The 12,637-nt window shown below is 36.6% G+C and overlaps 1 protein-coding gene across 2 annotated transcripts in view; it reads left to right on the top strand.

Moving 5' to 3' along the window:
• The first annotated feature begins 577 nt into the window (after positions 1-577).
• The window catches only part of ERGIC2 (ERGIC and golgi 2), a 42,214-nt gene continuing 30,154 nt past the window's right edge, over positions 578-12,637 (top strand). Inside the window, exons 1-3 of one of the 2 annotated variants that reach the window (XM_032159931.2) lie at positions 578-684; positions 9,980-10,122; positions 11,425-11,533. In XM_032159931.2, coding sequence (XP_032015822.1) covers positions 10,017-10,122; positions 11,425-11,533 — 215 coding nt within the window. In that variant the 5' untranslated portion in view covers positions 578-684; positions 9,980-10,016. Of the gene's footprint in view, positions 685-4,976; positions 4,998-9,979; positions 10,123-11,424; positions 11,534-12,637 lie in introns of those variants that run through there. The other variant, XM_058441963.1, reaches the window with a different exon arrangement.

The raw sequence follows: 12,637 nt of genomic DNA, 5'->3' as shown, positions 1-12,637 counted from the left end.
TCTTTCCAAAGTCCCTCTATTAACTTCTGTTGTATAAAGTGGTAGGAAAAGATGAGGTATTAATTTTCTTTCTTAACAAATATTTGAAGGCATAGTTGGTGTGGGGGAAGGGAAATGAGGAAGACAGATGTGCTTCCTTATGATATTGAAACCTGGAAGGCAATAAAAACGCGGAACAAATAATAAAAAGGGTTACCTATGGCGGAAAGGAAGTTCCTTGTTCTTGTCAGGGGAAAATGACACAAAAACTGAAAGAGGGCACAAAACAATTCCACGGGTGATATGCATTAGGGTTGTTAGGGATAATTTCTGCGCCCAAGGCTCTTATTAGTAACGAAATACGGTGTGAGCAGCTGAGATTCGTTCTGCAGCCTTCAAAGTGTTAGTCGGAAAGTAACCCCTCCCTTCCCAAAGAAACAGAACCGGACTGGCGGGGCGATTACACCTAAAACAAGTTGCAACCTCATTTCCATGTAGGCTCGCCCCTTTTATCTTAACCACGCCTCTTTATTCCCTAAGCACGTCGTAAGCAAAGGGAATATCGCGAGAACTCTACATTGTCTCTCTTCTGACGTTTTCATCTGTGAGCGTCGCTTTTGTTCTCGCGATATTTCCGGGTACGCGGGAGTCCCGGCGACCCGGGCTTCTGTGAAACATGGCGGTAGGCTGGGACCGTAACACAAGGTAAAATACTGAAACCCCGTTGGGTGCTGTTCCCTGGGTTGTTCCAGGGCTGCTCAGGGCGTAAATGCAATTCAGGGAACTGGGAGCCTGTCATGGGCTTGGCTTCCTGTCTTCATTGATCTCTGGAGAGGGGGTCGGACGGAGAAGCCGCTCCACCTCCCCCGGGGGCGTTACTGGCAGGACCCTAGGCAACGATGCTACTGGGAGCTTCCCTTTGCCAGGTCCAGGTGCTTGTGTGCTGTCTTGCAACTCGAAGGAGTTCAGGTGCTTCCTCGATAGCACCTGATTCTGACCCTTTGTTTCTCACAGTGCCCGGTTCCCAGGTGGTTTCTCCAGTCCGCAGGCGAGTAGGATCCCAGTCGGTCGAGTCCCAGTCCTCCCGGATGTCAGACTCCCTACCCCCATTCAGACAAATACCACATTCGTAGCAGCACGTTGCCCTCTTTCTCTTTTTTAAGAATCTTGGCCTCGCCTGGAAGGAGTTTCGCACAGTGCTCCGGAAAATGAGAAAGGGGCAGGGGAGGGCGAGATGCTGAGAGACAGGTTCGACTAGGAAACCCTCCGAAGGCAACGTGTCAACTCGTGGTGGAGAATAGCCTTGGTTATCTGTAGTATGTAGAGTTGACAGGTCGTTGTTTGAGAAAACATGTTTAAATAACTTTTATATTTTAGTGCCTCCGAGACTTAAAGACAAAGTGACATAATAGCTGTTAAAATGTTGCCAGACTGGTTTTCAGAAGCAATGAAAGTTACAGTTAAAAACAGGTTTTATTCATTTGAAGTTGTAATTTAGTATTTCAGTTAATTGCCTAGCCTGATACATTGGACTCTAGTATACAGCAGTTATAAAGAACGAGCCTGGCTTGTTCACTGAAAAAAGACTTATGGTTATTTACCTAATTTGTTTGTTGATATCTTTAAGTTGTTGTAATTATGCCAGTTCTAGTGGAAAACATGAGGAAAAAAATTCTGATTTTTTGGGAGGGTGGGGTTTGGCGGTGCAGGGATAGATAGAGAGAGGAGGATTTTTTTTTTTTTTTTAAATGATAGTGAACTTTAGTATACAGTTGCGTGTTATAATGGCTTCCTGGTACAAATCATAAAAACATATCAGGTTTGAAAGATCTCTCAAAGGAAATCAGGCCTAGTCTGGAACAACAGCAGTTAGGGAAACAACAACAACAACCCACACATTTCCTTTCTTCGAGGGTTAATCATTTAAGTGAAAGAAATGGCTATTTTTTTTTCTTTACTAGAAGTTACTTTTAGGCAGTCAGTGCCTGCTAAAAATCCTATTTAATAGTTTCCCAATATTTATTATAATTCTGCCTCTTAATGTCATAGTGGTCAAATTATTTAACCTCTCTGTGCCTTAGTGCCTTCATCAGCCAAATGAAATAATGATACCTAACTCATAGGAAGGTTGTGAGGATTGAATGTGTTGAAACATACAAAGCATTTAGAACAATACCTGGCACACAGTAAACACTCAATGCATGTTAGCTCTTGTTATTTTTTATTTTCATTTTCTAACATCTGTAGTTACAAATGTTGCCTTGTTACTTAGTCAAAATGTAGACTGAAGAAGATACTGTTTAAAATAATATCTTTCTGAACTCCAGATTGATTAAACACTCTGATTGGTGTGGTTAATGTGTCCTTAAACTCCCATCATCCAGTTGCTTGTTTTCTTAAATTATTATCCTGTTTTAATGACTAAAGCATAAGTTCTTCCTTTCTATTGCTCTATATAGTCACGTTGTAGTGTGGCTCAGATCTACCCTCTGAGTGCCTTGTTAACCCCCATACTCTTTGCTTTTGAGAACATTCATTCTGTTGTAAATATATTTCATGTGTCCCTGACGTTTTCCTTAATACTTTTTAACTTTAATTTTCTATACTTTTATTGAGAGCTACTATAGTCTAGTTGTTCTTTGAGGAGGATTATACTTGTCCTTGCTTCACATTGCTACTAGGCACTTTTGAGATTATTCTGTTATCACTCTATAGTCTCTCTTAACTTTTAGTCTATCAGTTTATGCCATCCTAACTTTAGGAGGTTATCAACTAACCTCACATACTCTCCCACTTTCCTCAAAGACTTTAACAACTAAATCTCAAATATCCTACAAATCTTTGCTTTTTTTCAGAGAATTAGAAATAGGTGTTACATGCCTCATTTTTATCTCTATTAAACACTGTGAGGTAGCCATTATGTCCTGCTCCCCATCTTTTAAAATAAAATTATAGAAAGAGGATTCTGAGAAGTTGAGGGTCTTTCCACACTTGTCACACAACTACTAAGTGCCTAGGTAATCAGAGTTTTCTGATTACAAACTCACATTTGTATTGTCTTCCTTGGCTTCCAAGTAAACCTTTCTGTCACTTAGAATGTCATTAGATTTATTTGAATTATGTTGGGGTAAACAAACATAATATTTAACTCTGTTGTGAAAGGTCCAAATTTTAAGGTAAAAATAAGTACAATTGAGGGGGGTGGGGGGTTGCTATCTAGTATTTGTAAAGTAAAGCTAAGCTATCTTATAAAATGTTTTTATTGTAAAGTATTCTAATGCAATATAATCAAGTACTTTAAAATTACAGATAGGTTGTAGTTTTACCTTTTATTTCTGATATTCAGCGATGGCCTGAATTATATCACCTATATTAGTTTCCTGGGGCTGCTGTAACAACTTACCATAAATTGGGAGGCTTAAAACAAAAGAAATTTATTATCTCACAGTTCTGGAGGCTAGAAGTCTGAAATCAAGGTGTCAGCAAGACTTGAAGACTCTAGGAAAGAATCCTTCTTTGACTCTTCCTGGCTTCTGGGAAATCCTTGCTATGCCTGGGTTTGTAGACACATCACGGTAGTCTCTGCCTTTGTCTTCACATGGCATTTTCCCTTGTGTTGCTGTGTGTCTTCACATGGCCTTCTTAAAAGGACACCAATCATCAGATTTTGGAGCACTCTGATCCAGTATGATCTCATCTTAATTAGTTATATCTGAAAGACCCAAATATTTCCAAATAAGGCCCATTCATAGATACCAGAGGTTGAGACTTCAACATATCTTGTTCAACATATCAAGTTGTGAGTTGACACAGTTCAGACTGCAACTTGGCCATATGTATTAACCAATTAAGTTTTTCTCATGTTGCCAAATATATATTAAAAATAGAAGTTAACTCAAAACTTGGGTAGCAGGAAGTAACTTTTGTCTTCATTTTTCTTTGGAGAAGTAATTAAAGTTAATTGAGCAGACTATAAAAAGTTCATGAATTCTGTATTTTAATTTTGGTAAAGCATCTAATAGTCTCATTATATTCAGATGGATACAATGATGAAATACAGGCTGTGTGACTCTGCTTACACTGAGTGTTGATAATGTCTGTGTTCCAACCTGAAAGGTAGTCTCTTATGTCTTAGGAAGTTTTTCAAAATACAGTCACCCCTCCATATCTGTGGATTCTGCATCTGTGGACTCAACCAGTTGCAGATTGAAAATATTCAAGAAGGAAAAATTGCATGCCTACTGAACAAGTATTGTGTCTATATTGAATACTTACAGACTTCTTTCTTTTCATTATTTCCTAAACAGTACAACTGTTTACATAGCATTTACGTTATATTAGGTTTTCTAAGTAGTCTAAAGATCATTTAAAGTATACAAGAGGTTATATGCAAAAACTACACCATTTTATGTCAGGGACTTGAGCATCTGAGAATTTTGATATCCAAGGGAGGTCCTGGAACAAATACCCCATGGATACTGAGGGACAACTGTCTTGTCTTAGCTCCAGCTGTTATCAGTGACTTTCTGGAGTTTATTTATGTTTGTTTTGTTTTTTAATATTCAAGACAGTTTAAGGAGAGACATCAAAGAAAACAGACATAGTACTGGAGATTGTCAAGGTATGAATAGCAGCACCAACTAGTGGGCAAAGGAATCTTGTGTAACGGCTTCTAACTAGATTTTGTGGACCAATACAAAAAAATGTATATCTATTTTTCGGGGGTGGGGGGTGTGGACAGGGAAAAGGGCTAGGTATAAAAACTGACCTAGAATTACATTTTTTGATTTTGCTGAATAAAGACATCCAAAAACAAAACAACCTCTGTTATATCTGTTTTTATTATTTCATAAAGGAAAGGCTGTTTTGACACAAAATGGAAGAAAATAATCTCAGAATAAAGGACACATTTTAAAATGGAATAAATTTAGCTTTAAAAGTTCTTTTCTACATTGTCCATGACTAGAAAATTTTGTCACAGAACAGCAATGACTTCTGGCAAGCATTGATGATCTGAGGTATTTCCAAACACATTTTTGAAAATGGCTTACCACACTGAGTAGAGAGGCAAATAGAGTGGGAATGGGAGCAATGAAATTGGGTATCTTGTAGGAGTTAAAGGATTTGAGAACACCAGTGAAAATGAAGAGCAGATTTATCTTAAGAAAGAGCTTGAAGGGTAGTTCCTACTCAGGGAGGTAAATGTGTTTTGGATTTTAGAGGTGGAACAGTTTTAAAGGTTGACCTTGCTCATGGGTGGCTTTCCATAGAATTAAGATGGAGGTCACAGGAGTAGAAGCACTGTTAGGCTTACATGGTAAAAAGGTTTTATTGTGAATGAATGCTATAGGATGAATGCCATCGGAGCATGAATTCCAAAGGATGATAATGGAATGGGGGAGAAGCATATTGAATGATCTGGGTGCTGAAGTCATTAAGCAAATTATGAATATATTCAGACATTAGTGGAATGTAGCAACAAGTACGGAAGTGAGAGTCAGTGTGTACTGTGGTTTGGAGCATAGTTTCAAGTTCTACCACCTGCTATGTAGCCTGGGAAAATTATTTGACAGTTCTGTGCCTCATTTCCTCGTCAAAAAGTGGGATTAAAAATAGTATCTGCTTCATAGAGTCATTTACAAGATTAAATGAATTAATGTCTAAAGAGCTTCAAATAATACATAGCACAAAACATGAGAGATGGTTCAGAAATATGGTAAAACATGATACTTCTGTAACTTGTGAGTCTCAGAAATGACTAAGGATTGGAATGGAACTGCCGCCAATAGAAAGTCAGGTTTTATAAAGAGAGCAGATAGAGCAATTTCTTTTAGAAAAGCTAGAAGTTATTGGATACCTTGTTTATGCCAGACAGTGACTTTTACAGTAGGTTGGCAAGTATGCAAAGTGGAATGAATTTCTTGGAGGTAGGTTAGTGCTGAGCTTTCAGGAATGGGACTGGTGGAGTAGCTGAGGGGCAAGGTGCTCCATTCTAGAGTGATATCCCCTGGAAAATAGGGATGGAGGAAGCTAGAGATGGGTAGGGAGCCACATGATACATTCCAACTAGACTTTCAGGGGAGGAGTGTTGAATAGGTTGTATGTATTATTAGGAGATTTGTAAAACTAACTGCATGCCATATCTTTATGCTTATATATAAATTAAAAGCATTTAGAAAGCTCATTGTACAAATATAACATTATATAAACTTTTAGAAATATAATTCACTGTTCTATTCATTTGTTTAACAGTGCTATACTGACTATGTGATGGCCACTGTTCTAGGTCCTGGGACAGGACAACAGGAAAATCCTTCTTGTGGATCTTATTTTTATATATTTACTTACCTAAGTATGACATACTGCTGTGATTTGAAAGATGTGCTACTGTGGTGTTTCTGGGAAAATTTTCTTCCTTCCTTTTCTCAATAAATATTGAATACCTGTTTGCTAGGCATTGGAGATACAAAGATCAAGTTAGACATGGTTCCTGCTCTAACAATCCAGTGGAGGAAACAGAAAAAGAAGCAATTAGAAATAGTGTGATAAAGGTACAACGTTCTAGAAGCAGATAGACTTTGAAGGCCATGGAAAGTTTTTTTGTCCCCCTGCTCGCTCAAGGTAGAGATGAGTAGACTGGGCCTTGAAGAGTAAGTAGGAGTTAGTCAAATGTAGAGATGAGGTAGGGGGAAGGAAAAATATTTCTGGCAGAGAGAATAGCATATTTAAGGAATTGAAAGTGATTTAGTATGGTTAGAATGTAGACTGTGAGTGATTGGGTTTGAAGAGAGGTTAGCAGGACCTGGTTTTTGAAGGGCTTTGTAAAACATGTTAGGATAGAATCCAAGCTCTTAAGTCTAGTGGGAAGGGAAGTTTTGCAAAGATTTGAAGAGAAATATGATCAGATTTAGGTATTAAAAAGATAATTTATTATTATAGTATAGAGAGAGAATTGGAAGGTTGAAGATTAGAGGTTGTTGAAGCAATGTAGTGATAGATTGTGGCAGCTGGGACTAGGAATGTACTTGGACATAAGGAATTCCTCAGTGGGCCTGAAGAAGAGAAGACAGGCAGATTTAAGAGAAATTTAGAAATAGCTTAAGTCTAAGGATGTAACCCATGTTTCTGGCTTGTGTAGTTGGGCTTATGGTGTTATCATTAAGATAGGAGATACAGGAGGAACGATTTTTACAGGGTGAAGTATTCATTTTTGGACTTGTTGAGTCTGAATTCTGTTTAGAATGTCCAAATGAAAAGGTAACAGAAGGCAAGGGGTTATACATATCTGCAGAGAGATCTGGGCTGAGAATCAACATTTGGGATAAATCAACATGCAGATTGAAATGAAAGGAGTGGGCGATCATTTAGGGAAGATGTGGAGGTTAAGAGGGGGACCTATTGCAGAATCTTGAGAGAAAGATGAATTTGCACAGTAAGCCAAAGAGAGTCTTCCAGGTAGAATGAAAATTGGGAATGTGGTATCACTTAAGTCACGGTAAGAGAATGTTTCAGGAAAAAAAGAAGTGATAAGCAGTATATTTTCTCAGAGGTGCAGTTAGAGGTGCACTCAGAGGTGCAGGAGTGTCTGTCAGTTAGTACTAAGGAAGTTAATTACCTTGCTCAGAGCGAATTTAGTTAAGAGGTGAGAGTTGGGTGAGGAAGTAGTCACAGTAGATGAATGGGGACAGCTCATTATTTTAAGTTGGCTGTAGGTGTGCTGCCAGAGGTGTATTGTTGGAGTTGGACTTGAGTTTAAGGGAGAGTTCTGTTTTAAAGAGAAGCTTAGTGGGCATGGCATATACATAGCAAACATTCAGAAGCTTAATTTATTGATGGGAATACCAGTTTTATAACTGACATGGGGGTCAGAAACTGTCATCTGTTTTGTCTACGACATCTATTTTTTTCTTTAGAATACTAAGTGCATGAGGAAAAAATTGTAATTCGAAGGCTGCTTTTGTGAGTGTGGAACCAGCAAGGGAAGTTTAGTTGGATGGTTTTAATGGCAGAGGAAATCAACATATTAATGCTTTCAACTCTCCTGTAGAGCAGTAGCTCCCTGCTGGCCTGATAAGTAGCGCTCCTGGTCAGAGGTTCTTTCTTTTAGACAGTATTCATGTTTACTGCCAGTTTTTCATTCTCTGGCCCTTTTTCTTTATGAACGTTCTTTCTTTTGCCTATTCTTTTTATATTAATCCTACCCATTAGATTTCAGACCCAAAGTCTGTCTGCTCTCTTCCAGAGACATTATTTCTCTTACAGTGACTTCTGCAGCTGTAGGATTTATTCTATTATGTGTTGATTTTATTAACAAAGCCCTGATTACTGGGAATTCTTTATAATGTTACCTATAGTATTATTTATAAATCAGTCATAAAAATTATGTAAATATCTAAGAATTCAGTTATTTGATTGGCTTTATAACATTTTTAGATGTAGATGACATACTGATAAAAAGGGAATAGCAAGCAGCCAATTCTTAAATAATGTTTTGATTATAAAAATAGATAACATGGGAAATCTGAAGGTATATGTAAAGGCAATTAAAATTCATGATCTACTTTTAACATTTTTGTGTATAGATGTTCAGTTTAGTTTCTTATATATCTTTTCCTGTCTCCCATAAAATTAGGACCCATCTGACCTTCTAGTCTTTTCTTATTGTGTCAGTATCATGACTATTTTCTTATGTCATTAATTTTTTTTTTTTTTTTTAATAAAAGAGTTTCAGGCCAGGTGTGGTGGCTCACGCCTATAATCCCAGCACTTTTTTTGAGAGGCCGAGGTGGGTGGAAGGCTTCAGCCTAGGAGTTTGAGATCCAGCCTGGGCAACAAGGTGAAACTCCGTCTCTACAAAAAATACGAAAATTAGCTGGGGGTGGAGGTGCATGCCTATAGTCCCAGCTATTCGGGAGGCTGAGGCTAGGAGGATTGCGTGAGCCAGGGAGGCTGAGATTGTGGTGAGCTGAGATCACGCCACTGCACTCCAGCCTGGGTGCCAGAGCAAGATCCTGTCTCAAACAAAAAAAAAAAAAAAAAAGATTTTCAATGGCTACACAGAGATGCATTTCTTCACCTTAATTTGTACATTGGATACCATGGGTTTGTTTCTGTCTTCAGTATTTAAAAATAACACTGTGAGAAATATCCTCATAATCAAATTTTGGTTAAAACCCCAGGTTATTGTCATAGGATACATTCCTCAATGGGCATTTACTTAGAAGAGGAGTGGTCAATATTTCCTCCTCCTCCTCCTCCTCTTCCTCCTCCTCCTCCTCCTCCGTCTTCTTCATTATTATTATTATTATTATTATTATTTGAGATGGAGTCTCACTCTGTAACCCAGACTGGGGTGCAGTGGCATGATCTTGGCTTACTGCAACCTCCACCTTCCAGGTTCAAGCGATTCTCCTGCCTCAGCCTCCTGGGTAGCTGGGACTACAGGCACGTGCCACCACACCTGGCTAATTTTTTGTATTTTTAGTAGAGACGGGGTTTTGCCATGTTGGCCAGACTGGTCTCTCAAACTCTTGAGCTCAGGTGATCCACCTGCCTCGGCCTCCCAAAGTGCTGGGATTACAGGCGCGAGCGACTGTGCCTGGCCTATATTCTTGTTAGTAATGTATGAGCAGGCCATTTTACTTCACTGTCATTCATTATTTGAAGTGAATGATAGTGTATTATTTTTATATAGTTTTCAATTTAATAGAAAACATTATCTTAATTTTTATATTTAGACATTATTCATGTGATTGAATTACTTTTCACTTTTTTCTTGCTATTTAATGTGTTTTTGTATTTAAATTGCCTTCCATTACTAGTTTTTGCCAGAGCCTGAATGGGGAAAGGAGTAGTGTCGATAAATACTATGCTTTTTATTTTTAAGGGGGGATGAGAATGTTAAGTTGTTTTAAGGACATTTGTCAGTTATCCTAAATTTAAAGAAACCTTTTTATCTCTTTAAAGGATTCATTTATTCATTAATTTATTTATTCCTTAGCATGACTATATGAAGGAAGAGGAAGGTTTTCCTGAAGATGAGGCGACTGAATCGGAAAAAAACTTTAAGTTTGGTAAAAGAGTTGGATGCCTTTCCGAAGGTTCCTGAGAGCTATGTAGAGACTTCAGCCAGTGGAGGTACAGGTGAGTATCAGTTAACATTAAAAGTTCTGTAGTAAGTACAACTTCTAAGTGATCCAGTCAACAACATACAGAAATGTAGCCACGAGGAAGAATTTATCAATGAATTCTGCAGTAACTTCGTCACTTGTCTGTCTTCATGCCATTCTGTTGGCTCTCATTTTATTCTTATTAATATTCTCTGTAGCCTCCAACTCAGTGCCATCTGTGCCTTTGGAAGTCTTTATTAAAACATTAATACATTAAACCAATGTTACTGCTTTGCTGCCCTTTCCTAAATATGTGACCTTGAGGAAGTTATTCAAATCTGTCTGTCTTAGTTTCTTCCATGAAATAGAGTTCATACTAGTATTTACCTCCTAGGGGTACTATACAGTTAATATTTTCATAAAATGCTTAGGCCCAGTGCCTGGTACAGATAAAAGTATCCATTAAGTAAAATAAATAATGAAATATATAAGAAAAATGTGTGACTATAACAATATTCAGTATAATTTCTTTCCCCATGAAGAGCTAGTAAAATAATGTATTTCACATAAGGTTGACATTTTATTTTGTAAAATGGGTAATAAGTTGCTTACTATTTCTGATCCACCTGTGATTAAGTTTTGTTAATGAAAATAGTGCAAGTTCTTGCAAAATCTATTTTAAGTATTTTGCCTTAGTATATAATAGATTTTCTTTTTGTCAGATCTTTCACTCAGTTCTGTAAATGAGGTGATATATTTAGGAGACTGCAAAGTAGAAGAGAGTTTTGTTAGCTACTTAGAGGTGTTATTTGAGTTTCTGGCACACAGATTATTGTGGTTTCTCAGGATCTAAGAAATTAGGCTAGCTTTTTGTTTGTTTTAAATTGGGCTTATAGCCCAATTTATATACATTTATATACTATTTATAGACGGATGCATTTTTAATAACGAGGCAACTGTTTTCAAATTTGTAGTATAAGGCGTGCTTACTTTCATCATTTATCCTATCTGTGACACTGCTTTATGTAAGAAATACAAATTTTGTCAACTCTACTTAGTGAGAGATGCCCTTAAAATTGGAGAAATAAAATGCTTTCTTAGTAGTGCACATGTTTATGTTCATATTTGTATATATTAAACCTTAACTTTTGAGCTGTATTAGAAAAAATGCATACTAAACATTTTGAATAAAAACCTTCTATAGTATTCATTCAAATGGAAGTTACATTATTAGGCTTTTTCTTTTGAAAATTTAATCTCACTTAAATTAGTTTCCTGTGCTTTGCTTTTTTTTATTGTTTTAATTCTGTTTTTCTTTTGTTGTTGGATTTCCCAGTTTCTCTAATAGCATTTACAACTATGGCTTTATTAACCATAATGGAATTCTCAGTATATCAAGATACATGGATGAAGTATGAATACGAAGTAGACAAGGATTTTTCTAGGTAATCATTTTTTTTCTTCTTGGAATACCTTTAGATTCAAATTGTTTTAAAAAGAGCATACCTTTTAAAAAAGAAAAAGTCTAACCTTCTAGATTTTGTTTGTTTTAGTTCTGAAGAAATAGTCCTGAAAAATTCTCATTAATTGCATGCATTAAGTGAAACCTTTTAGAATCATTTAAATAGTGGTTGAATTCTAAAACTGAGGTTCTTTGATTTAGCATGCTTTGTTTCAAAAATTTCAAATATTTTTCCTTAGATATGTATATTGTGGAAATTGTTTCATATTTGAAACTGGTTGAAATACCTCACTGATCTGTGTGAGCTGGAAAATAAATTGTCTAAGGATACATTGTATACCCTTATGACTTGATATCTATAAATTATACCTAAGCTAAATGTTTATGTAAATAAGATTACTTGTAAACTTTTGAAAATATAGTACCTTAATTATACACTGTACATCTATTCATTTGTATTATTTGGATTTCTTCAATGGAATGAAGATAATAGGTTTACAATATTAAGATTGCACGAAATAGGAAGACACATTTAGTTTTCAATTACAATCCAGGTTCGCCATTTACATAATTTTAGGGAAGTTACTAAATCTGTACCTGTATAAGCTTCAGTTTCCTTTTTTGTAAAGTATAGACAGCAATTATAGTATCTTCCTCAAGAGGTTTATGAGAATTAAATTAGTCAGCATTTGTAAATTGCTGTGTAACCTTGGGCAGGTCACACCACTGACTTCTTTTGGACTTCAGTTTCTTCATCTCTAATGTATAATTCAGGATAGTATTGGTTTTCAGAGAATTTGTTGTTGTTTTCAGCACCATTGCAATAGTTCATTTTTTTTCCAAATGAAGTCTTATGTATTACATAGTTCGCCACATAAGCATGGTGAGGATATGCAGAAGTTTGTCTACTTGGCCTACTCCTGGTTCCTATCTCCTGAGCCTAAACTCCTGGGTTATTTGGAGCACAGTTTGAACTCTAGATGACTTTAAGACTTTATGAAGGTCTAAAAATCTGTAATTCCTATTTTAAATCAGATGAAAATTATTACACAGAAAAAAGTTTTCATAGAAAGCACAGGACTGAATT

Source organism: Hylobates moloch, unplaced genomic scaffold, assembly GCF_009828535.3.
Source record: "Hylobates moloch isolate HMO894 unplaced genomic scaffold, HMol_V3 SCAFFOLD_8, whole genome shotgun sequence".
Classification (NCBI taxonomy): domain Eukaryota; kingdom Metazoa; phylum Chordata; class Mammalia; order Primates; family Hylobatidae; genus Hylobates; species Hylobates moloch.
This window is presented reverse-complemented; position numbering and strand designations above follow the sequence as displayed.